The 23,901-nt window shown below is 54.2% G+C and overlaps 1 protein-coding gene across 3 annotated transcripts in view; it reads right to left on the reverse strand.

The window, feature by feature from the left end:
- The window catches only part of LOC144501245 (lysyl oxidase homolog 3B-like), a 151,257-nt gene that overhangs the window by 76,594 nt on the left and 50,762 nt on the right, over positions 1–23,901 (reverse strand). For all 3 annotated transcript variants that reach the window (XM_078224742.1, XM_078224733.1, XM_078224752.1), the window contains exons 5-6: positions 5,410–5,611; positions 2,871–3,051 (exon numbers count right to left, since the gene is read on the reverse strand). In XM_078224742.1, coding sequence (XP_078080868.1) covers positions 2,871–3,051; positions 5,410–5,611 — 383 coding nt within the window. The remainder of the gene's footprint in view (positions 1–2,870; positions 3,052–5,409; positions 5,612–23,901) is intronic.

The following is a 23,901-nucleotide window of genomic DNA, read 5'->3' on the forward strand; positions in this document are numbered from 1 at the left end:
AACACTCTCTCAGTATATCGCACAGTGTAACACTCTCTCAGTATATCGCACAGTGTAACACTCTCTCAGTATATCGCACAGTGTAACACTCTCTCAGTACATCCCACACGCTAACACTCTCTCCGTGTATCCCACACTGTAACACTCTCAGTATATCCCACACTGTAACACTCTCAGTATATCCCACAGTGTAACATTCTCTCAGTATATCCCACACTGTAACATTCTCTCAGTATATCCCACACTGTACCTCTCTCAGTATACCCCACACTGTAACACTCTCTCAGTATATCCCACACTGTAACACTCTCTCAGTATATCGCACAGTGTAACACTATCCCTTTATTTCACCCTATCGTCATCCTGTCCCACTCTCATGCTTATTTGCTTCCTATTCAATGTATCTGAGCTATTCTCCTTCTTCCTTGTGGATCGAGTTCCGCATTCGCAGCACTCTCTCGGGGGTAGTGAAGAACATAAGTTGATAACTCAAAGCTTCTTCCATGTTTTTTTTGGCAGCTGTCCTACCAAAGGATAGTAAGGCAATGAAGGAGGTGCAAAATGTGTTACACCGATGACTCTGAGAGCTTATAGCTAGAAAGAAAGATTGCAGGGGTAGAACTCTTTTCTGAAGAATTACTTAATTATGGTCAGTAAAATTTGAAGAATCTGTTAAAGCAAGATCTCACCGATTGTACATTCACCCTCATTGCTTCCAACACCAGAGCCCCATCTCTCCAATAGCCCCATCTCTCCAATAGCCCCATCTCTCCAATAGCCCCATCTCTCCCAGAGCTCCATCTCCCGTGCCTTACAAATTTGGTGGAGTTTTTTGAGGAAGTGACAAAAACGGTTGACGAAGGAAGGGCCGTGGATGTCGTCTATATGGATTTCAGTAAGGCATTTGACAAAGTCCCTCATGGCAGGTTGGTTAAGAAGGTTAAGGCTCATGGGATACAAGGAGAGGTGGCTAGATGGGTGGAGAACTGGCTTGGCCACAGGAGACAGAGGGTAGCAGTCAAAGGGTCTTTTTCCGGCTGGAGGTCTGTGGCCAGTGGTGTTCCGCAGGGCTCTGTACTGGGGCCTCTGCTATTTGTGATATACATAAATGATTTGGAAGGAGGTGTAACTGGTGTAATCAGCAAGTTTGCAGATGACACGAAGATGGCTGGACTTGCGGATAGCGATGAACATTGTCGGACAATACAGCAGGATATAGATAGGCTGGAAAATTGGGCGGAGAAATGGTAGATGGAATTTAATCCAGATAAATGCGAAGTGATGCATTTTGGAAGAACCAATGTAGGGAGGAGTTATACAATAAATGGCAGAGCCATCAAGAGTATAGAAACACAGAGGGACCTAGGTGTGCAAGTCCACAAATCCTTGAAGGTGGCAGCACAGGTGGAGAAGGTGGTGAAGAAGGCATATGGTATGCTTGCCTTTATAGGACGGGGTATAGAGTATAAAAGCTGGAGTCTGATGATGCAGCTGTATAGAACGCTGGTTAGGCCACATTTGGAGTACTGCGTCCAGTTCGGGTCGCCGCACTACCAGAAGGACATGGAGGCTTTAGAGAGAGTGGAGAGAAGGTTTACCAGGATGTTGCCTGGTATGGAGGGTCTTAGCTATGAGGAGAGATTGGGTAAACTGGGCTTGTTCTCCGTGGAAAGACGGAGAATGAGGGGAGATCTAATAGAGGTGTACAAAATTATGAACGGTATAAATAGGGTGCACAGTGGGAAGCTTTTTCCCAGGTCAGAGGTGACGATCACGAGGGGTCATGGGCTCAAGGTGAGAGGGGCGAGGCATAACTCAGATATCAGAAGGACGTTTTTTACAGAGAGTGGCGGGGGCCTGGAATGCGCTGCCAAGTAGGGTGGTGGAGGTAGACACGTGGCATCGTTTAAGACTTACCTGGATAGTCACATGAGCAGTCTGGGAATGGAGGGATACAAACGAATGGTCTAGTTGGACCAACGAGCGGCACAGGCTTGGAGGGCCGAAGGGCCTGTTTCCTGTGCTGTACTGTTCTTTGTTCTTTAGTTTTGTTCTCTCCAACAGCCCCATCTCTCCCATAGCCCCATCTCTCTCAGAGCGCCATCTCTCCAATAGCCTCAACTCTCCCAGAGCCCCATCTCTCCCAGAGCCCCACCTCTCCAACAGCCCCATCTCTCCAACAGCCCCATCTCTCCCAGAGCCCCATCTCTCCCAGAGCCCCATCTCTCCCAGAGCCCCATCTCTCCCAGAGCCCCATCTCTCCCGAAGCCCCATCTCTCCCGAAGCCCCATCTCTCCTGAAGCCCCATCTCTCCCGAAGCCCCATCTCTCCAACTGCCCCATCTCTCCAACTGCCCCATCTCTCCAACTGCCCCATCTCTCCAACTGCCCCATCTCTCCAACGGCCCCATCTCTCCATTGGCCCCATTTCCCTCATTACCTCCTCTCTCCTCCCATTGCCCCCCCTCTCCCATTGCCCCCTCTCCCCCATTGCCCCCCTCCCATTACCCTCCTCTCCCATTGCCCCCTCTACCCATTGCCCCCTCACTCCCCATTGCCCCCGCTCTCCCATAACCCCCTTCCCTCATTTCCTCTCTCTCCCATTGCCCCCTCTCTCCCCATTGCCCCATCTCTCCTTGCCCTTCTCTCCCATTGCCCCATCTCTCTCTCATTGCCCATTCACCCATTGCCCCCACTCTCCCATTGCCCCCTCACTCATTGCCCCCTCACCCATTGCCCCCTCACCCATCGCCCCCTCACCCATCGCCCCCCCCCCACCCATCGCCCCCTCACCCCAATCGCTCCCTCTTCCCCATTGCCCCTTCTGCCCTTTTGTTCTTCTGCCCCTTGCCACCTCCACCTGGTGCTCACCTTTTCCCATGCGTGCCCCAGTCAGGGCCTCCTTGGCGCTGCCAAACCCAAGCTCACGACAGACCACGCTGGCAGACTGGGCATTCCAACGGTCATCACAGATGGTGCCCCACTCATCGCCTTTAAGAATTTCCACTCGGCCCTCTCCAATCCTCGCGCCCGCCTTCAGCCGCACAGATAGCTGTACCAAGGGTGGGTATGGGGAAGAGAAAGGAACATCAGTGAGATCGGAGCTGCCGCCACAGAGGCACAAGGTGTGAGGAGGGCTAGGTTGGCACGAAGAGTGGGCGAGCAAGGCTCACTATACCAGCGATAACTGAACCTCCTGTTGTACCCTGAGAATGTGTGCTGGACTGTCTTCCTGGCCAATTGGAGGGGGTGAGCGAGGGAGCGGAGACTGAGGTAGATGAGGAAATGAGGAGAGGCTTGTCACTAAAACCATCCCATCCACCTCCATACCCCCTCCACACCCTGTCCCTGCCTCATCCCAGTTTGGGTTTTGCCAGGGTCACTCAGCTCCTGACCTCATTACAGCCTTGATTCAAACATGGACAAAAGAGCTGAATTCCAGAGGTGAGGTGAGAGTGACAGCCCTTGACATCAAGGCCGTATTCAGCCGAGTGTGGCATCAAGGAGCCCGAGCGAAACTGGAATCAATGGGTATCGGGGGCAAACTCTCCGCTGGTTGGAGTCATACCTGGTCCATAGGAAGATGGTTGTGATTGTGGAGGGTCAGTCATCCCAGCTCCACGACATCTCTGCAGGAGTCCCTCAGGGTTAGTGTCCTCGGCCCAACAATCCTCAGCTCAAGTTTAAAGTTTATTTATTCGTGTCACAAGTAGGCTTACATTAACACTGCAATGGAGTTACTGTGAAATTCCCCTAGTTGCCACACTCCGGAGCCTGTTCAGGTCAACGCACCTAACCCGCACATCTTTCAGACTGTGGGAGGAAACCAGAGCACCCGGAGGAAACCCACGCAGACACGGGGAGAACGTGCAGACTCCGCACAGACAGTGACCCAAGGCTGGAATTGAACTCAGGCCCCTGGCGCTGTGAGGGAGCAGTGCTAACCACTGTGCCACCGTGCTGACCTGAGCTGCTTCATCAGTGACCTTCCCTCCATCAGAAGGTCGAAGTGGGGATGTTTGCCGATGATTGCACAATGTTCAGCACCACTCGCGACTCCTCAAATACTGAAGCAGTCCGTGTTCAAATACAACAAGATCTGGACAATATCCAGGCTTGGGCTGACAAGTGGCAAATAACATTCACCCCACACACATGCCAGGCAATGACCATCTGGGAGACTGAAGAAGAGTGAGACTGAGGGAGGGACAGACTGAGGGAGGGACAGACTGAGGGAGGGACAGACTGAGGGAGGGACAGACTGAGGGGGGCACAGACTGAGGGAGGGACAGACTGAGGGAGGGACAGACTGAGGCAGGGACAGACTGAGGGGGGGACAGACTGAGGGGGGGACAGACTGAGGGAGGAACAGACTGAGGCAGGGACAGACTGAGGGGGGGACAGACTGAGAGGGGACAGACTGAGGGGGGGACAGACTGAGAGGGGACAGACTGAGGGGGGACAGACTTTGGGGGGACAGACTGAGGGGGGACAGACTGAGGGGGGACAGACTGAGGGGGGACAGACTGAGGGGGGGACAGACTGAGGGGGGACAGACTGAGGGGGGGACAGACTGAGGGGGGACAGACTGAGGGGGGACAGACTTTGGGGGGACTGACTGAGGGGGTTCAGACTGAGGGGGGGACAGACTGAGGGGGGACAGACTGAGGGGGGGACAGACTGAGGGGGGGACAGACTGAGGGGGGGACAGACTGAGGGGGGGACAGACTGAGGGGGGACAGACTGAGGGGGGGACAGACTGAGGGGGGACAGACTGAGGGGGGACAGACTGAGGGGGGACAGACTGAGGGGGGACAGGCTGAGGGAGGGAGAGACTGAGGGAGGGAGAGACTGCAGGGGAGGGATTAAGGAAGGGGTCGACTGCCATAGAGTGAGGCTGAGGGAGGGTAGACTGAGAGCGGGAGAGACTGAGGGAGTGTCAGAGTTACCCTGGCAGGAACCTGTGTGAGAAGTGTGTCTATGAGTAGCAGGTACAGATGAGGGTTGAGGGATGGAAGGGAGTCAGTGAGGCCAATCCCGATACAGGAAGTTGAACAATGTCAATCGATGATGTGGAGGTGCCAGCGTTGGACTTGGGGGGCGCACAGGAAGAAGTCGCATAACACCAGGTTAAAGTCCAACAGGTTTATTTGGAATCACGAACTTTCGGAGCGCTGCTCCAGAAGGATCACCTGATGAAGGAGCAGCGCTCCGAAAGCTCGTGATTACAAATAAACCTGTTGGACTTTAACCAGGTGTTGTGAGACTTCTTAAAATGTCAATTGAACCTGTAAGCTCGCTGGATAGACTGGAGGGTCCGATCTCCCATTCCCCTTTACACTGCACTCTCCATCCACCATGACCTCCTCCCCCTTCCATCCCACCCCCTCTCCCGCTGCCTCTCTCTCACCTCTGCCTGCTTTGTCCGCTTGCGACCCTTGCTGAACATGGGGCCAGGGACACAGCTGACGGCAGCTGGCATCCCTCCGTGGCACTGGCTTGTGCTGTTTCCTTTCACCAGCTCGAACTGGCAGAGGGAGAAGTGGGCCTCGGTACCCGCACAGGCCACTGAGTGCACCCGGTACCTTGACTGCCGCCGGTCAGACACCATCCTGAAAGGAAGAAAGATTGGTGATGGAACCTGAATGATTGGCATGGGGTGGCGGAGGGAAGGAGAATGAGGGGGAATTGGAGCTGTCTCACACCCTCTCACTGACAGTCCTACAGGTCTGAGTATCTAACCAATCGTGGTTTTGGTTTTGGAACAACAGCACAGAGGTCACCCGTTCAAATATTAACAGGGGAGGCGATGGACTAGTGGTATTATCGCTAGACTATTAATCCAGAAACTCAGCTAATGTTCTGGGGACCCGGGTTCAAATCCCGCCATGGTAGAATTTGAATTCAATTTTTAAAAATCTGGAATTAAGAATCTACTGATGACCATGAAATCATTGTCGATTGTCGGAAAAACCCATCTGGTTCACTAATGTCCTTGAGGGAAGGAAATCTGCCGTCCTTACCCGGTCTGGCCTATATGTGGCTCCAGAGCCACAGCAATGGGGTTGACTCTCAACTGCCCTCGGGTAACTAGGGATGGGCAATAAATGCTGGCCAGCCAGCGATGCCCATGGCCCACAGACGAATAAAAAAAAGGCAAAGTGTGAAGCAAGCAGATAACTCATGGACTTTGCGCCGAAGGACAGCACAGTCAGCGCCAAGAGTGTCATCTACACCCAACTCAAACACACAAACTCTTCAGAGAAGGAAAACTGCTTCCTTACCCAGTCCAACAGAAACCTGCTGGGTTAAAGTTGGTTTGATTTTTCCCCCAGAGGTTGCACTAAGGGTTGGGGGGTCATGGGGGGGGTGTTCTGGCTGGAGGATTCGGGGATGCAGGGGCATTACCCTGGGGTTGCCCCCCCCCCCCCCGTGTAGAACCCCCCACACACACAACACAGAGGGCTGGAGGAAGCCCTGACCAGCTTGTGAACTGGTTGCTGATTGGCTGACCCTACTCCCACCTTCGTCTCCTTAGGGACCGGGGGAAAATGGAAAGGGGCTCGGGATACTGTGTCCCTGACCCCCTTCCCCCTGACCTTTGGCCCCAGTGGCATGGGCACGCCACAATGGTGAGCGTCTGGGTCAATGGGCTCCTGTGTTCAGAATCCATGCAGGTGGCGAGGCCTGATCAGCCTGTGGGCTCAATGGGGAGGGGAAGGTGTGTGCCGCTAGCATCCAGTACGAGTTATACCATCAAGAGTCACAAAGCTACAGCCCATCACTAAACCAGCGTCCAACCAACTTCCTCCCTCCCAGCCGGCAGGGTACAGACAGGAACCAGTCCCCTGTCCACTGACAGATTAAAGCAGCAGAGAGAGCAGCTCCATTCTGTATGGAAGCTCAGTAATGCCAGGACCGCACTCACAATCGGCAACGTTGCTGCTAATTCAGAAAGCTCACCAATACCCTGCAACCCAACCTTGGACACATTCTGGGTCAAAGATCAGCAAAGTGGGACCCACTGTCCCAGAGCGTGACCCCCTGTCCCAGAGCGTGACACCCTGTCCCAGAGCGTGACCCCCTGTCCCAGAGCGTGACCCACTGTCCCAGAGCATGGCCCACTGTCCCAGAGCGTGACCCACTGTCCCAGAGCGTGACCCACTGTCCCAGAGTGTGACCCCCTGTCCCAGAGCGTGGCCCCCTGTCCCAGAGTGTGACCCACTGTCCCAGAGTGTGACCCACTGTCCCAGAGTGTGACCCGCTGTCCCAGAGCGTGGCCCCCTGTCCCAGAGCGTGGCCCCCTGTCCCAGAGCGTGGCCCCCTGTCCCAGAATGTGACCCACTGTCCGAGTGTGACCCACTGTCCCATAGAGTGGCCCCCTGTCCCAGAGTGTGGCACCCTGTCCCAGAGAGTGACCCACTGTCCCAGAGCGTGGCCCCCTGTCCCAGAGCGTGACCCCCTGTCCCAGAGTGTGACCCACTGTCCCAGAGCGTGACCCCCTGTCCCAGAGTTTGACCCACTGTCCCAGAGCGTGACCCACTGTCCCAGAGCGTGACCCACTGTCCCAGAGCGTGACCCACTGTCCCAGAGCGTGACCCACTGTCCCAGAGCGTGACCCACTGTCCCAGAGCGTGACCCACTGTCCCAGAGCGTGACCCACTGTCCCAGAGTGTGACCCACTGTCCCAGAGTGTGACCCCCTGTCCCAGAGCGTGGCCCATTGTCCTAGAGCGTGGCCCACTGTCCCAAAGCGTGGCCCACTGTCCCAGAGTGTGACCCACTGTCCCAGAGAGTGACCCACTGTCCCAGAGTGTGACCCACTGTCCCAGAGAGTGGCCCCCTGTCCCAGAGCGTGACCCCCTGTCCCAGAGTGTGACCCACTGTCCCAGAGAGTGACCCACTGTCCCAGAGTGTGACCCACTGTCCCAGAGAGTGGCCCCCTGTCCCAGAGTGTGACCCACTGTCCCAGAGTGTGCCCCACTGTCCCAGAGCATGACCCACTGTCCCAGAGAGTGGCCCACTGTCCCAGAGCGTGACCCACTGTCCCAGAGTGTGACCCACTGTCCCAGAGTGAGGGAAATGTGAGAAATATTTTGGAGGAATTTCGTGGTCAGGCCTATATCCAGAGAACAGGGAAGGCCGTGGGTTCATGGGAAGTTGACCAGGAGTCTTGGCAGACACACAGTGTGAGGATTCAGAGCAGGTTCAACCTTGACTTTGGCTGGAGGACGGGCTGGTCTGAGCAGGAGCCTCAGAGACCCCGTCACCCTGACTATTGCTGCTGGAATGGGCTTCCACACAGTGTTCCACCCATCATTAAAATGGTCACGAGCAGCTGGAGTCACCACAGTACCGGTGTGGGCCACGTGTTCGCCCAGGGCCTGTGAACGAGTGCCAGTGATGGAAGCACGTGGGCTTTAGAAGCTTCTGTATTCCAGTGGGAATGTCGGGATCCTGGGAGGAATGTTCAGGTTAGGGATTGGAACATTCCCATTCTAGGACCATCAGCAAGGAAATTCCCAGGAAGTCTCCCAAGTTTTTCTAACTTCCACCTGGAGAGCAATGCGAAAGGATCTTTATGCTGGATATCACAGCAGAAAATACTGAATAAACACAACAGGTCCCAGAGCACCTAGAGAGGGAAAACAGTTAACATCTCAAATCCAGAACAGATACAGCACGGGGTTAGATACAGAGTAAAGCTCCCTCTACACTGTCCCCATCAAACACTCCCAGGACAGGTACAGCACAGGGTTAGATACAGAGTAAAGCTCCCTCTACACTGTTCCCATCAAACACTCCCAGGACAGGTACAGCACGGGGTTAGATACAGAGTAAAGCCCCCTCTACACTGTCCCCCATCAAACACTCCCAGGACAGGTACAGCACGGGGTTAGATAGAGAGTAAAGCTCCCTCTACACTGTCCACATCAAACACTCCCAGAACAGGTACAGCACGGGGTTAGATACAGAGTAAAGCTCCCTCTACACTGTCCCCATCAAACACTCCCAGGACAGGTACAGCATGGGGTTAGATAGAGAGTAAAGCTCCCTCTGCACTGTCCCCATCAAACACTCCCAGGACAGGTACAGCACGGGGTTAGATACAGAGTAAAGCTCCCTCTACACTGTCCCCATCAAACACTCCCAGGACAGGTACAGCATGGGGTTAGATAGAGAGTAAAGCTCCCTCTACACTGTCCCCATCAAACACTCCCAGGACAGGTAAAGCACGGGGTTAGATTAGAGTAAAGCTCCCTCTACACTGTCCCCATCAAACACTCCCAGGACAGGTACAGCACGGGGTTAGATACAGAGTAAAGCTCCCTCTACACTGTCCCCATCAAACACTCCCAGGACAGGTAAAGCACGGGGTTAGATTAGAGTAAAGCTCCCTCCACACTGTCCCCATCAAACATTCCCAGGACAGGTACAGCACGGGGTTAGATACAGAGTAAAGCTCCCTCTACACTATCCCCATCAAACACTCCCAGGACAGGTACAGCACGGGGTTAGATACAGAGTAAATCTCCCTCTACACTGTCCCCCCATCAAACACTCCCAGGACAGGTACAGCACGGGGTTAGATACAGCGTAAAGCTCCCTCTACACTGTCCCCATCAAACACTCCCAGGACAGGGACAGAGTCACTGTAAGTCCCTGTCACAGCAGCTGCCTCGATAGTATCAGTCGGTAGATTTAAAGCACTGTCTCAGCGTCCCGGCCTGAGCCAATGAAACATTCCACATTCAGTGAGAGAATTGTTTCAGTGCTGGGGGTTTTGGGGAAGGGGGTCTGTGGGGAAGTGTGAGAATGACCGAGCATTCTGCACCTTCCCAGTTACCTTGGAGCAGAACTCCTGGCTCGCTTGATGCTCGCTCTTCGTCTCCTTAAGCGCCTGTGGGAAGAGAGGTCAGAATCCAGCGTCACCGGGAGTCTGACTCAGAGGAAACCATGTGCCCGGCTCCCCCTCAGAAACCTGCCCCTCACCCCACAAACCTCCCCCTCACCCCACAAACCTCCCCCTCACCCCACAAACCTCCCCCTCACCCCACAAACCTCCCCCTCACCCCACAAACCTGCCCCTCACCCCATAAACCTCCCCCTCACCCCACAAACCTGCCCCTCACCCCACAAACCTGCCCCTCACCCCACAAACCTCCCCCTCACCCCACAAACCTCCCACCCAATACCCCCACAAACCTGCCCCTCACCCCACAAACCTGCCCCTCACCCCACAAACCTCCCCCTCACAGCCCACAAACCTCCCCCTCACCCCACAAACCTCCCCCATCCCCCAGAAACCTCCCCCCAACCCCCAGAAACCTGCCCCAAAAACCTCGCCCCATCTCCCACAAACCTCCTCCCCAACACCCCACAAACCTCCCCCTCACCCCACAAACCTCCCCCTCACCCCACAAACCTGCCCCTCACCCCACAAACCTCCCCCTCACCCCACAAACCTGCCCCTCACCCCACAAACCTCCCCCTCACCCCACAAACCTCCCCCTCACCCCACAAGCCTGCGCCTCACCCCACAAACCTCCCCCTTCCCCCAGAAACCTCCCCCCAACCCCCAGAAACCTGCCCCAAAAACCTCGCCCCATCTCCCACAAACCTCCTCCCCAACACCCCACAAACCTCCCCCTCACCCCACAAACCTCCCCCTCACCCCACAAACCTGCCCCTCACCCCACAAACCTCCCCCTCACCCCACAAACCTGCCCCTCACCCCACAAACCTCCCCCTCACCCCACAAACCTCCCCCTCACCCCACAAGCCTGCGCCTCACCCCACAAACCTCCCCCTTCCCCCAGAAACCTCCCCCCAACCCCCAGAAACCTGCCCCAAAAACCTCGCCCCATCTCCCACAAACCTCCTCCCCAACACCCCACAAACCTCCCCCTTACCCCAGAAAGCTCCCCCTCACCCCAGAAACCTCCCACCCAATACCCCCATAAACCTCTCCCTCACCCCACAAACCTCTCCCCCACCACCCCCATAAACCTGCCCCAAAAACCTCCCCCCTCCTCCTCTCACAAACCTCACCCGCACAAACCTCCCCCCAACCCCCAAAAAAACCACCACCTGTGTGCGGAACTTGGCTATCAGTTTCTGCTCAGTGACTCTGCGCTGTCGTGTGTCGTGAAGGGTAAGCGTTCTCCAAGGCGGCCTTCACGACACACGACAGCGCAGAGTCGCTGAGCAGAAAATGATAGCCAAGTTCCGCACACATGAGGACGGCCTCAACCGGGATCTTGGGTTCATGTCACACTATCTGTAACCCCCACAACCTGCCTGGACCTGCAGAGTCTCACTAACTGTCCTGTCTGGAGACAATACACATTTCTTTAACCTGTCTTAATCCTCTCTCCACTCACATTGTTTGTACCTTAAAGACTTGATTAGCTGTAAGTATTCGCATTCCAACCATTATTCATGTAAATTGAGTTTGTGTCTTTATATGCCCTGTTTGTGAACAGAATTCCCACTCACCTGAAGAAGGAGCTTAAGGCTCCGAAAGCTTGTGTGGCTTTTGCTACCAAATAAACCTGTTGGACTTTAACCTGGTGTTGTTAAACTTCTTACTAGATGGAATTTAATACAGAGTGAGGTGAACACAGGGAGAAAATGTAAAATATAGGGAATAATTCTAAAGGGAGGTAAGGAGCAGAGGGACCTGGGTGTACATGTTTTAATTAATTATTGAAGGTGGCAGGGCAGGCTGAGGGAGCAATCCTGGGTTTTATTAACAAGGGTATCGATTACAAAAGCAAGGGAGTGTGTTAAATAAAAACAGAAAATGCTGGAAATACTCAGCAGGTCTGGCAGCATCTGTGGAGAGAGAAACAGAGTGTTCCAAATCCAATATCACTCTTCCTCAGAACTGAAATTATGTTAAAGTTGTACAGAACAGTAGTTTGAGTATTGTGTCTAGTTCTGGCTGCTCCATTTTTATTTATTTATTAGTCACAAGTAGGTTTACATTAACACTGCAATGAAGTTACTGTGAAAATCTCTAAGTCACCACACTCCGGCGCCTGTCCGGGTACACTGAGGGAGAATTTAGCATGGCCAATGCACCCTAACCAGCATGTCTTTCGGACGGTGGGAGGAAACTCGGAGGAAACCCACACAGACACGGGGAGAACGTGCAGACTCCTCACAGACAGTGACCCAAGGCCGGGAATTGAACCCGGGTCCCTGACGCTGAGAGGCAGCAGTGCTAACCACTGTGCCACCGTGCTGGATGTGAAGGCATTGGAGAGAGTGCAGAAAAAATTCAGAATAATGGCACGAGGCACGAGGAACTTCAATTATGGAGACAGATCGGAGATTTTTCTTGGGAGACAAGAAAGTTGAGAGGAGATTTGATAGAGGTGTTCAAAATCGTGAGGGGTCTGGTTAGAGTAGATAGGGAGCAAATGTTCCCACTGGTGGAAGGATCAACAGATTTAACATAATTGACGAAACAAGTGATGGTAGCAAGAGGAAAAATATTTTTTGCACAGTGAGTGATTACAGTCTGTAATTTATTTAAAATTTGTTGATGGGACATGGGTGTCACTGGCTAGGCCTAATTACCCTTTTGGTCAAATGGACAACGCCTGAGCAATTTGGCCCAACATAAACTAGGACACTTTAAATTAATACAGCGAAAACTGCTTCTGTGAGGTTACCACAGGTCATGATGTGGAGATGCCGGCGTTGGACTGGGGTAAACACAGTAAGGAGTCTCACAACGCCAGGTTAAAGTCCAACGGGTTTATTTGGTAGCAAAATCCACTAGCTTTCGGAGCGCTGCTCCTTCATCAGGTGAGTGGGAGTTCTGTTCACAAACAGGGCATATAAAGACACAAACTCAACCTACAAAATAATGGTTGGAATGCGAATCTTTTACAGGTAATCAAGTCTTAAAGGTACAGACATTGCCTGTACTAACCAGATCCTGAAAGGAGATATGTACAACTCGGATGCTTTGGCCTGACCTCATTGGGTGTCCATGACCCCCCCCCCTTGTCACCCCATTGGCTCAAAGCCAGAGAACATTCCAGAAGGGCTGAAAGAAGGGAGGAGGGGATAAAACAGCCATTTTCAAGACAAACTCCAGCAAAGACTCCACCAAACCTCCTGTGACCTGGGACGGTGCAAGATCCGCCTTCCTGCTCAGAGGCCCCTCAGTTCATCTGTCGCCGTGAGCTCAGTGACTCCAACAACCCAATCGATTTCACCAGACCGGGCAAGTATCTACTTATGTAGTTAGCGGCACGGTGACACAGTGGTTAGCACTGCTCCCTCACAGCGCCAGGGACCCGGGGCAGCACGGTGACACAGTGGTTCGCACTGCTGCCTCACAGAGCCAGGGACCCGGGGCAGCACGGTGGCACAGTGGTTCGCACTGCTGCCTCACAGCGCCAGGGACCCGGGGCAGCACGGTGGCACAGTGGTTCGCACTGCTGCCTCACAGAGCCAGGGACCCGGGGCAGCACGGTGGCACAGTGGTTCGCACTGCTGCCTCACAGCGCCAGGGACCCGGGGCAGCACGGTGGCACAGTGGTTCGCACTGCTGCCTCACAGCGCCAGGGACCCGGGGCAGCACGGTGACACAGTGGTTCGCACTGCTGCCTCACAGCGCCAGGGACCCGGGGCAGCACGGTGACACAGTGGTTAGCACTGCTCCCTCACAGCGCCAGGGACCCGGGGCAGCACGGTGACACAGTGGTTAGCACTGCTCCCTCACAGTGCCAGGGACCCGGGGCAGCACGGTGACACAGTGGTTAGCACTGCTCCCTCACAGTGCCAGGGACCCGGGGCAGCACGGTGACACAGTGGTTAGCACTGCTGCCTCACAGCGCCAGGGACCCGGGGCAGCACGGTGGCACAGTGGTTATCACTGCTGCCTCACAGCGCCAGGGACCCGGGGCAGCACGGTGACACAGTGGTTAGCACTGCTGCCTCACAGCGCCAGGGACCCGGGGCGGCACGGTGGCACAGTGGTTATCACTGCTGCCTCACAGCGCCAGGGACCCGGGGCAGCACGGTGACACAGTGGTTAGCACTGCTGCCTCACAGTGCCAGGGACCCGGGGCAGCACGGTGGCACAGTGGTTAGCACTGCTGCCTCACAGCGCCAGGGACCCGGGGCAGCACGGTGACACAGTGGTTAGCACTGCTGCCTCACAGTGCCAGGGACCCGGGGCAGCACGGTGACACAGTGGTTAGCACTGCTGCCTCACAGTGCCAGGGACCCGGGGCAGCACGGTGACACAGTGGGTTAGCACTGCTGCCTCACAGCGCCAGGGACCCGGGGCAGCACGGTGACACAGTGGTTAGCACTGCTGCCTCACAGCGCCAGGGACCCGGGGCAGCACGGTGACACAGTGGTTAGCACTGCTGCCTCACAGCGCCAGGGACCCAGGTTCAATTCCTGGTTTGGGTCACTGTCTGTGCAGAATCTGCATGTTCTCCCCGTGTCTGCGTGGGTTTCCTCCGGGTGCTCCGGTTTCCTCCCACAGTCCTAAAGATGTGCTGGTTAGGTGCATTGGCCGTGCTAAATTCTCCCTCAGTGTACCCGAACAGGTGCCGGAGTGTGGCGACTAGGGGATTTTCACAGTAACTTCATTGCAGTGTTAATGTCAGCCTTACTTGTGACACTAATAAATAAACTTTACTTTTAACTTTAGCTCAGTGTCCTGGGTTGAAGTGGAAGGGGATAGGGTGTGGGGGATGGGAGAGGAATTGGGGAGGGGGGAGAGGGGCTTGAGGCTCGGTGGCACAGTGGTTATCACTGCTGTCTCACAGCGCCAGGGACCCAGGTTCAATTCCCGGCCTCAGGTCACTGTATGTGCGGAGTCGGCACGTTCTCCCTGTGTCTGCGTGGGTTTCCTCCGGGTGCTCCCACGGTCCAAAGATGTGCGGGTTAGGTTGATTGGCCATGATAAATTGCTCCTTAGTGTCCCGGGATGTGTAGGTTAGAGGGATTAGCGGGGTAAAAATGGGGGGTTCTAAGATAGGGCCTGGGTGGGATTGTATTCGGTGCAGACTCGATGGGCCGAATGGCCTTCTGCAATGTAGGATTCTATGATTCAAGGTGAAAGAGGGGTACGGGATGGGGTAGGGGATGTGGGGGTGGGGTGGGGGTGGGGGTGGGGGTGGGGGGGTGGGGTGGGGGTGGGGGGGTGGGGTGGGGGTGGGGGGGTGGGGGTGGGGGTGGGGGGGTGGGGTGGGGGTGGGGGGGTGGGGTGGGGGTGGGGGGGTGGGGTGGGGGTGGGGGGGTGGGGGTGGGGGTGGGGGGGTGGGGTGGGGGTGGGGGGGTGGGGTGGGGGTGGGGGGTGGGGGTGGGGGTGGGGGGGTGGGGTGGGGGTGGGGGGGTGGGGTGGGGGGGTGGGGGGGGGTGGGGGGGTGGGGGTGGGGGTGTGGGGTGGGGGTGGGGGTGGGGGTGGGTCAGGTGTTGCGTAGGGCCGTTCTGCCTGCCATCACTCTGCTTGTATCCAGCAGCTGGAGCGAGGCAAGGTACTGGGGAATGGTCCGAATGTGCGGAGAACGGCTGGATTTAGGAACCTTCGCCTGTCTCAATGTCACAGAGCTGACTGGTTATGAAAAGAATCCTCGAGGCTTTGGGTGCCAATCCCAGGGTTAAAGACACAGCCACACAAAGCAGCCAGGGCCTGTCATGGACTTTGGCCGGCTTCCTGCAATAGCAAAGCAGCAGAGCTGGGCGGGAGTGAGGGTTGAAGCTCTCCGACTGTCTGGGATATTTGAGCTGCACAAACACTGTGTCATCTGAGGTAAGCAGCTCGTCCCCATTGCTCAGAGCAGCCCTGGGCATTGTGCAGTGTCAGCGCTCACTCAGCCTCAGCTCTGCCAACACAGCCAGGCAGCAATATGTGCAACGCTACAACACAGAGCGTCATTCAGCACCCACACCATAACCACAGCAAACTGACCCAGGAGCACATCCCAGCCGAGCCCAACCCAACATCCGCACAGAGCATCAAACTGCCACGGACACAGCATAGGGACAGGGGCAGGGACAGGGGCACAGGGGCAGGGACACAGGGACAGGGGCAGGGACACAGGGACACAGGGACAGGGGCAGGGACACAGGGGCAGGGGCAGGGACACAGGGGCAGGGGCAGGGACACAGGGGCAGGGGCGGGGGCAGGGGCAGGGACACAGGGGCGGGGGCAGGGACACAGGGACAGGGATAGGGGCAGCAACAGGGGCAGGGACACAGGGACAGGGGCAGGGACAGGGGCAGGGACACAGGGACACAGGGACAGGGGCAGGGACACAGGGGCAGGGACACAGGGACACAGGGACAGGGGCAGGGACACAGGGGCAGGGACACAGGGACAGGGGCAGGGACACAGGGACACAAGGACAGGGGCAGGGACACAGGGGCAGGGACACAGGGACACAGGGGCAGGGACACAGGGACAGGGGCAGCAACAGGGGCAGGGACACAGGGACAGGGACAGGGACACAGGGACACAAGGACAGGGGCAGGGACACAGGGGCAGGGACACAGGGACACAGGGACAGGGGCAGGGACACAGGGACAGGGGCAGCAACAGGGGCAGGGACACAGGGACAGGGACAGGGACACAGGGGCGGGGCAGGGACACAAGGACAGGGGCAGGGACACAGGGGCAGGGACACAGGGACACAGGGACAGGGGCAGGGACACAGGGACAGGGGCAGGGACAGGGACAGGGACAGGGGCAGCAACAGGGGCAGGGACACAGGGACAGGGGCAGGGACACAGGGACAGGGACAGGGGCAGGGACAGGGGCAGCAACAGGGGCAGGGACACAGGGACAGGGGCAGGGACAGGGGCAAGGACACAGGGACACAGGGACAGGGGCGGGGGCAGGGGCAGGGGCAGGGGCAGGGGCAGGGACAGGGACACAGGGGCGGGGGCAGGGGCAGGGGCAGGGAGGCTAAACCATCTCCTGCAGTGTCGTGCCCACCCACCCACACACAGAGAGTGAGAATCCAGATACTCTCAGAGTGAGGGTAAGAGACCGTAAGATATAGGGCCATTCGGCCCATCGAGTCTGCTCCCCCATTCAATCATGGCTGATTTTTTTCTCATCCCCATTCTCCTGCCTTTCCCTGACCCCCTTATTAATCAAGAACCTATCTATCTCTGCCTTAAAGACACTCAATGACCCGGCCTCCGCAGCCTTCTGCGGCAAAGAGTTCCACAGATTCACCACTCTCTGGCTGAAGAAATTCCTCCTCATCTCTGTTTTAAAGGATTGTCCCTTTAGCCTGAGTTTGTGCCCTCTGGTTCTAGTTTTTCCTACTAGTGGAAACATCCTCTCCATGTCCACTCTATCCAGGCCTCGCAGTATCCTGTAAGTTTCAATAAGATCCCTCCTCATCCTTCTAAACTCCAACGAGTACAGAACCAGAGTCCTCAACCGTTCCTCATACGACAAGCTCTTCATTCCAGGGATCATTCTTATGAACCTCCTCTGGACCCTCTCCAAGGCCAGCACATCCTTCCTTAGATGTGGGGCCCAAATGGGGTCTGACCAGAGCCTTATACAGCCTCAGAAGTACATCCCTGCTCTTGTATTCTAGCCCTCTCAACATGAATGCTAACATTGCATTTGCCTACCTAACTGCCGACTGAACCTGCACGTTAACCTTAAGAGAATTTTGAACAATGACTCCCAAGTTCCTTTGTGTTTCTGATTTCCTAAGCATTTTCCCATTTAGAAAATAGTCTATGCCTCCATTCCTCCTTCCAAAGTGCATAACCTCACACTTTTCCACATTGTATTCCATCTGCCACTTCTTTGCCCACTCTCCTAACCTGTCCAAGTCCTTCTGCAGCCCCCCTGCTTCCTCAATACTACCTGTCCCTCTAAGGATCCAGTTACTCTCGGGTACGTCGCCCTCGATCTGCTGCCAATACACACATACTTGCTGCGGTTTGTTGTAAACCTGGCTCCACAGGATCTTGTGTCCTGGCTTGCTGTCTACCGGGCTGCAGTGAAAGGGCAGTGGAACGTGACAAGAAGCATGCAGGAGAGAGGAGAGAGAGAGAGAGAACAGGAAATACAACAGCAATGAGAGATGCAGCAGAGGAGAGGGAGAGACGGAGAGGAAACAGTGATGGGATGGAGGACATGGAGAAAGAAACAGCAACAGATCAGGAGAGAAGGATAGAGAGAATGTGTGAGAGACAAGGAGAGGCTGAGAGACAGTGAGATAGACCGAGTGTGAGATAAACTCAGTGAGGAGAGGAGAGAAAGGGAAGAAAGAGAGAGAGAGAGAGAGAGAGCGGCAATCACAGAGACAGAGCGATAATGCGGAGCTCAGCAAAAGAGAGAGGGAGACAGTTTGACTGAGAGACACAGGGACCCTCACCCTGAGAGACACTAAGACCCTCACCCTGACTGTGAGAGACACATAGACCCTCACCCTGACTGTGAGGGAGAGAGAGACTGACACTGACCCACTCACAGAGAGAGAGAGAGAGACTGACACTGACCCACTCACAGAGAGAGAGAGAGAGAGAGAGACTGACACTGACCCACTCACAGAGAGAGAGAGAGAGAGCCTGACACTGACCCACTCACAGAGAGAGAGAGACTGACACTGACCCACTCACAGAGAGAGAGACTGACACTGACCCACTCACAGAGAGAGAGAGAGAGAGACTGACACTGACCCACTCACACACAGAGAGAGAGAGAGAGACTGACACTGACCCACTCACAGAGAGAGAGAGACTGACACTGACCCACTCACAGAGAGAGAGAGAGAGAGACTGACACTGACCCACTCACAGAGAGAGAGAGAGAGAGAGAGACTGACACTGACCGACTCACAGAGAGAGAGAGAGACTGACACTGACCCACTCACAGAGAGAGAGAGAGACTGACACTGACCCACTCACAGAGAGAGAGAGACTGACACTGACCCACTCACAGAAAGAGAGAGAGAGACTGACACTGACCCACTCACAGAGAGAGAGAGAGAGACTGACACTGACCCACTCACAGAGAGAGAGAGACTGACACTGACCCACTCACAGAGAGAGAGAGACTGACACTGACCCACTCACAGAGAGAGAGACTGACACTGACCCACTCACAGAGAGAGAGAGACTGACACTGACCCACTCACAGAGAGAGAGAGACTGACACTGACCCACTCACAGAGAGAGAGAGACTGACACTGACCCACTCACAGAGAGAGCGAGAGAGACTGACACTGACCCACTCACAGAGAGAGCGAGAGAGACTGACACTGACCCACTCACAGAGAGAGAGAGAGTTACTCTGACCCACTCACAGAGAGAGAGAGAGAGACTGACACTGACCCACTCACAGAGAGAGAGAGAGAGAGACTGACCCACTCACAGAGAGAGAGAGAGACTGACACTGACCCACTCTCAGAGAGCGAGAGACTGACACTGACCCACTCACAGAGAGAGAGAGAGAGAGAGAGACTGACACTGACCCACTCACAGAGAGAGAGACTGACACTGACCCACTCACAGAGAGAGAGAGAGAGAGAGAGACTGACACTGACCCACTCACAGAGAGAGAGAGAGAGACTGACACTGACCCACTCACAGAGAGAGAGAGAGAGACTGACACTGACCCACTCACAGAGAGAGTGAGAGTTACTCTGACCCACTCACAGAGAGAGAGACTGACACTGACCCACTCACAGAGAGAGAGAGAGACTGACACTGACCCACTCACACAGAGAGAGAGAGAGAGAGACTGACACTGACCCACTCACAGAGAGAGAGAGAGAGACTGACACTGATCCACTCACAGAGAGAGAGAGAGAGACTGACACTGACCCACTCACAGAGAGAGAGAGAGAGACTGACACTGACCCACTCACAGAGAGAGAGAGAGAGAGACTGACACTGACCCACTCACAGAGAGAGAGAGAGTTACTCTGACCCACTCACAGAGAGAGAGACTGACACTGACCCACTCACAGAGAGAGAGAGAGACTGACACTGACCCACTCACACAGAGAGAGAGAGAGAGAGACTGACACTGACCCACTCACAGAGAGAGAGAGAGAGACTGACACTGATCCACTCACAGAGAGAGAGAGAGACTGACACTGACCCACTCACAGAGAGAGAGAGAGAGAGACTGACACTGACCCACTCACAGAGAGAGAGAGAGAGAGCCTGACACTGACCCACTCACAGAGAGAGAGAGAGACTGACACTGACCCACTCACAGAGAGAGAGAGAGAGACTGACACTGACCCACTCACAGAGAGAGAGAGAGAGAGAGAGTGACACTGACCCACTCACAGAGAGAGAGAGAGTGACACTGACCCACTCACAGAGAGAGAGAGAGTGACACTGACCCACTCACAGAGAGAGAGACTGACACTGACCCACTCACAGAGAGAGCGATGTAGTGTGTGTAAAAGCCGGTGAACCCGGCTCTCTCCCAGCCCAACACAAGCTGATACCTTGGAGAAATTTCAGGGGAAGGAAATGTGAGTGAGGAGAAAGCCTTGAAACTCGGGGACTGGTCGATCTAATCACAGCGGCCTGTGCCAGGAGCCGGGCTCATGGTGAATGGTGTGACTCTCTCAGGGTCTGTGCCAGGCTCACAGTGAATGGTGTGACTCTCTCAGGGTCTGTGCCAGTAGCCGGGTTCACAGTGAATGGTGTGACTCTCTCAGGGTCTGTGCCAGTAGCCGGGTTCACAGTGAATGGTGTGACTCTCTCAGGGTCTGTGCCAGGCTCACAGTGAATGATGTGACTCTCTCAGGGTCTGTGCCAGTAGCCGGGTTCACAGTGAATGGTGTGGCTCTCTCGGGGCTTGTGGTTAAGTGTGGCCTTCCCTCCCTCACACAGCAGCCTGCAGTGCTGACACACTTTAAACACCTCTAACCCAGCCTCTAACCCATCCGAAACCAGCTTAAAGCTCACACTGTCCCATCTCACCCTCCCACAGAGACACTATCAGCCTCAGTCACTCTGTGACAGTCCCTGACCCACTTTGACTCAAAGGAAACTGCTCCATTCAGGCTCTCTCTGTTCACAGTGATTTCACAGTAACTTCATTGCAGTGTTACTTGTGACTAATAAATAAACTTAACTTTAACCTGGTTGTTGCAGGTTCCAGGGTTTAGATGTTTCAGTAAATGCAGGGAAGGTGGTAAAAGAGGGGGAGGTGTGGCATTGTTAGTCAAGGACAGTATTACGGTGGCAGAAAGGACGTTTGATGAGGACTCGTCTACTGAGGTTGTATGGGCTGAGGTTAGAAACAGGAAAGGAGAGGGCACCCTGTTGGGAGTTTTTTATAGACCTCCGAAAAGTTCCAGAGATGTAGAGGAAAGGATTGCAAAGATGATTCTGGATAGGAGCGAAAGTAACAGGGTAGTTGTTATGGGGGACTTTAACTTTACAAATATTGACTGGAAAAGTTATAGTTCGAGTACTTTAGATGGGTCAGTTTTTGTCCAATGTGTGCAGGAGGGTTTCCTGACACAGTATGTAGATAGGCCAATAAGAGGTGAGGCCACATTGGATTTGGTACTGGGTAATGAACCAGGCCAGGTGTTAGATTTGGAGGTAGGTGAGCACTTTGGTGACAGTGACCACAATTCGATTACGTTTACCTTGGCAATGGAAAGGGATAGGTATATACCAAAGGGCAAGAATTATAAGAACATAAGAAATAGGAGCAGGAGTAGGCCATCTAGCCCCTCGAGCCTGCCCCGCCATTCAATAAGATCATGGCTGATCTGAAGTGGATCAGTTCCACTTACCCGCCTGATCCCTATAACCCCTAATTCCCTTACCGATCAGGAATCCATCTATCCGTGATTTAAACATATTCAACGAGGTAGCCTCCACCACTTCAGTGGAAAGAGAATTCCAGAGATTCACCACCCTCTGAGAGAAGAAGTTCCTCCTCAACTCTGTCCTAAACCGACCCCCCTTTATTTTGAGGCTGTGCCCTCTAGTTCTAGTTTCCTTTCTAAGTGGAAAGAATCTCTCCACCTCTTCCCTATCCAGCCCCTTCATTATCTTATAGGTCTCTATAAGATCCCCCTTCAGCCTTCTAAATTGCAACGAATACAAACCCAATCTGCTCAGTCTCTCCTCATAATCAACACCAGGCATTATAGCTGGGGGAAAGGAAATTATGATGCGATTAGGCGAGATTTAGGTGGCATAGGTTGGGGAAGGAAACTGCAGGGGATGGGCACAATTGTAATGTGGAACTTGTTCAAGGAACAGCTACTACGCGTCCTTGAAAAATATGTACCTGTCAGGCAGGGAGGAAGCAGACGTGTGAGGGAACTGTGGTTTACTAAGGAGGTTGAATCTCTTGTGAAGAGGAGGAAGGAGACTTATGTTAAGATGAGACATGAAGGCTCAGTTAGGGCACTTGAGAGTTACAAGTTAGCCAGGAAGGACCTAAAGAAAGAGTTAAGAAGAGCCAGGAGGGGACATGAGAAGTCTTTGGCAGGTAGGATCAAGGCAAACCCTAAAGCTTTCTATAGGTATGTCAGGAGTAAAAGAATGACTAGGGTAAGATTAGGGCCAGTCAAGGACAGTAGTGGGAAGTTGTGTGTGGAGTCTGAAAAGATAGGAGAGGCGCTAAATGAATATTTTTCGTCGGTATTCACACTGGAGAGGGACAGTGTTGTCGAGGGGAGTACTGAGATGCAGGCTGTTGGACTGGACGGGATTGAGGTTCATAGGGAGGAGGTGTTAGCAATTCTGGAAAGGATAAGTCCCCTGGGCCGGATGGGATTTATCCTAGGATTCTCTGGGAGGCTAGAGAGGAGATTGCAGAGCCTTTGGCTTTGATCTTTGGGTCGTCATTGTCTACAGGTACAGTGCCAGAAGACTGGAGGATAGCAAATGTTGTCCCCTTGTTCAAGAAGGGGAGTAGGGACAACCCTGGTAATTATAGACCGGTGAGCCTTACTTCTGTTGTGGGCAAAGTATTGGAAAGGATTATAAGAGATAGGACTTATAATCACCTAGAAAGGAATAAGTTGATTATGTGATAGTCAGCACGGTTTTGTGAAGGGTAGGTCGTGCCTCACAAACCTTTTTGAGTTCTTTGAGAAGGTGACCAAAGAGGTGGATGAGGGTAAAGCGGTTGATGTGGTGTATATGGATTTCAGTAAAGCGTTTGATAAGGTTCCCCACGGTGAGCTATTGCAGAAAATACGGACACATGGGATTGAGGATGATTTAGCGGTTTGGATCAGGAATTGGCTAGCTGGAAGAAAACAGAGGGTGGTGGTTGATGGGAAATATTCATCCTGGAGTTCAGTTACTAGTGGTGTACCGCAAGGATCTGTTTTGGGGCCATTGCTGTTTGTCATTTTTATAAATGACCTGGATGGATTAGTAAATTTGCGGATGACACTGAAGTCGGTGGAGTTGTAGACAGTGCAGAGGGAAGTGGCAGGTTACAGAGGGACATAGATAAGCTGCAGAGCTGGGCTGAGAGGTGGCAAATGGAGTTTAATGCGGAAAAGTGTGAGGTGATTCACTTTGGAAGGAGTAACAGGAATACAGAGTACTGGGCTAATGGTAAGATACTTGGTAGTGTGGGTGAACAGAGGGATCTGGGTGTCCATGTGCATAGATCCCAGAAAGTTGGCACCCAGGTTGATAGGGTTGTTAAGAAGGCGTACGGAGTGTTAGCTTTTATTGGTAGAGGGATTGAGTTTCGGAGCCAGGAGGTCATGCTGCAACTGTACAAAACTCTGGTGCGGCCGCATTTGCAGTATTGCGTACAGTTCTGGTCGCCGCATTATAGGAAAGATGTGGAAGTGTTGGAAAGGGTGCAGAGAAGATTTACCAGGATGTTGCCTAGTATGGTGGGAAAATCGTATGAGGAAAGGCTGAGGGACTTGAGGTTG

The sequence above is a fragment of the Mustelus asterias genome, chromosome 1 (assembly GCF_964213995.1).
Source record: "Mustelus asterias chromosome 1, sMusAst1.hap1.1, whole genome shotgun sequence".
NCBI lineage: Eukaryota > Metazoa > Chordata > Chondrichthyes > Carcharhiniformes > Triakidae > Mustelus > Mustelus asterias.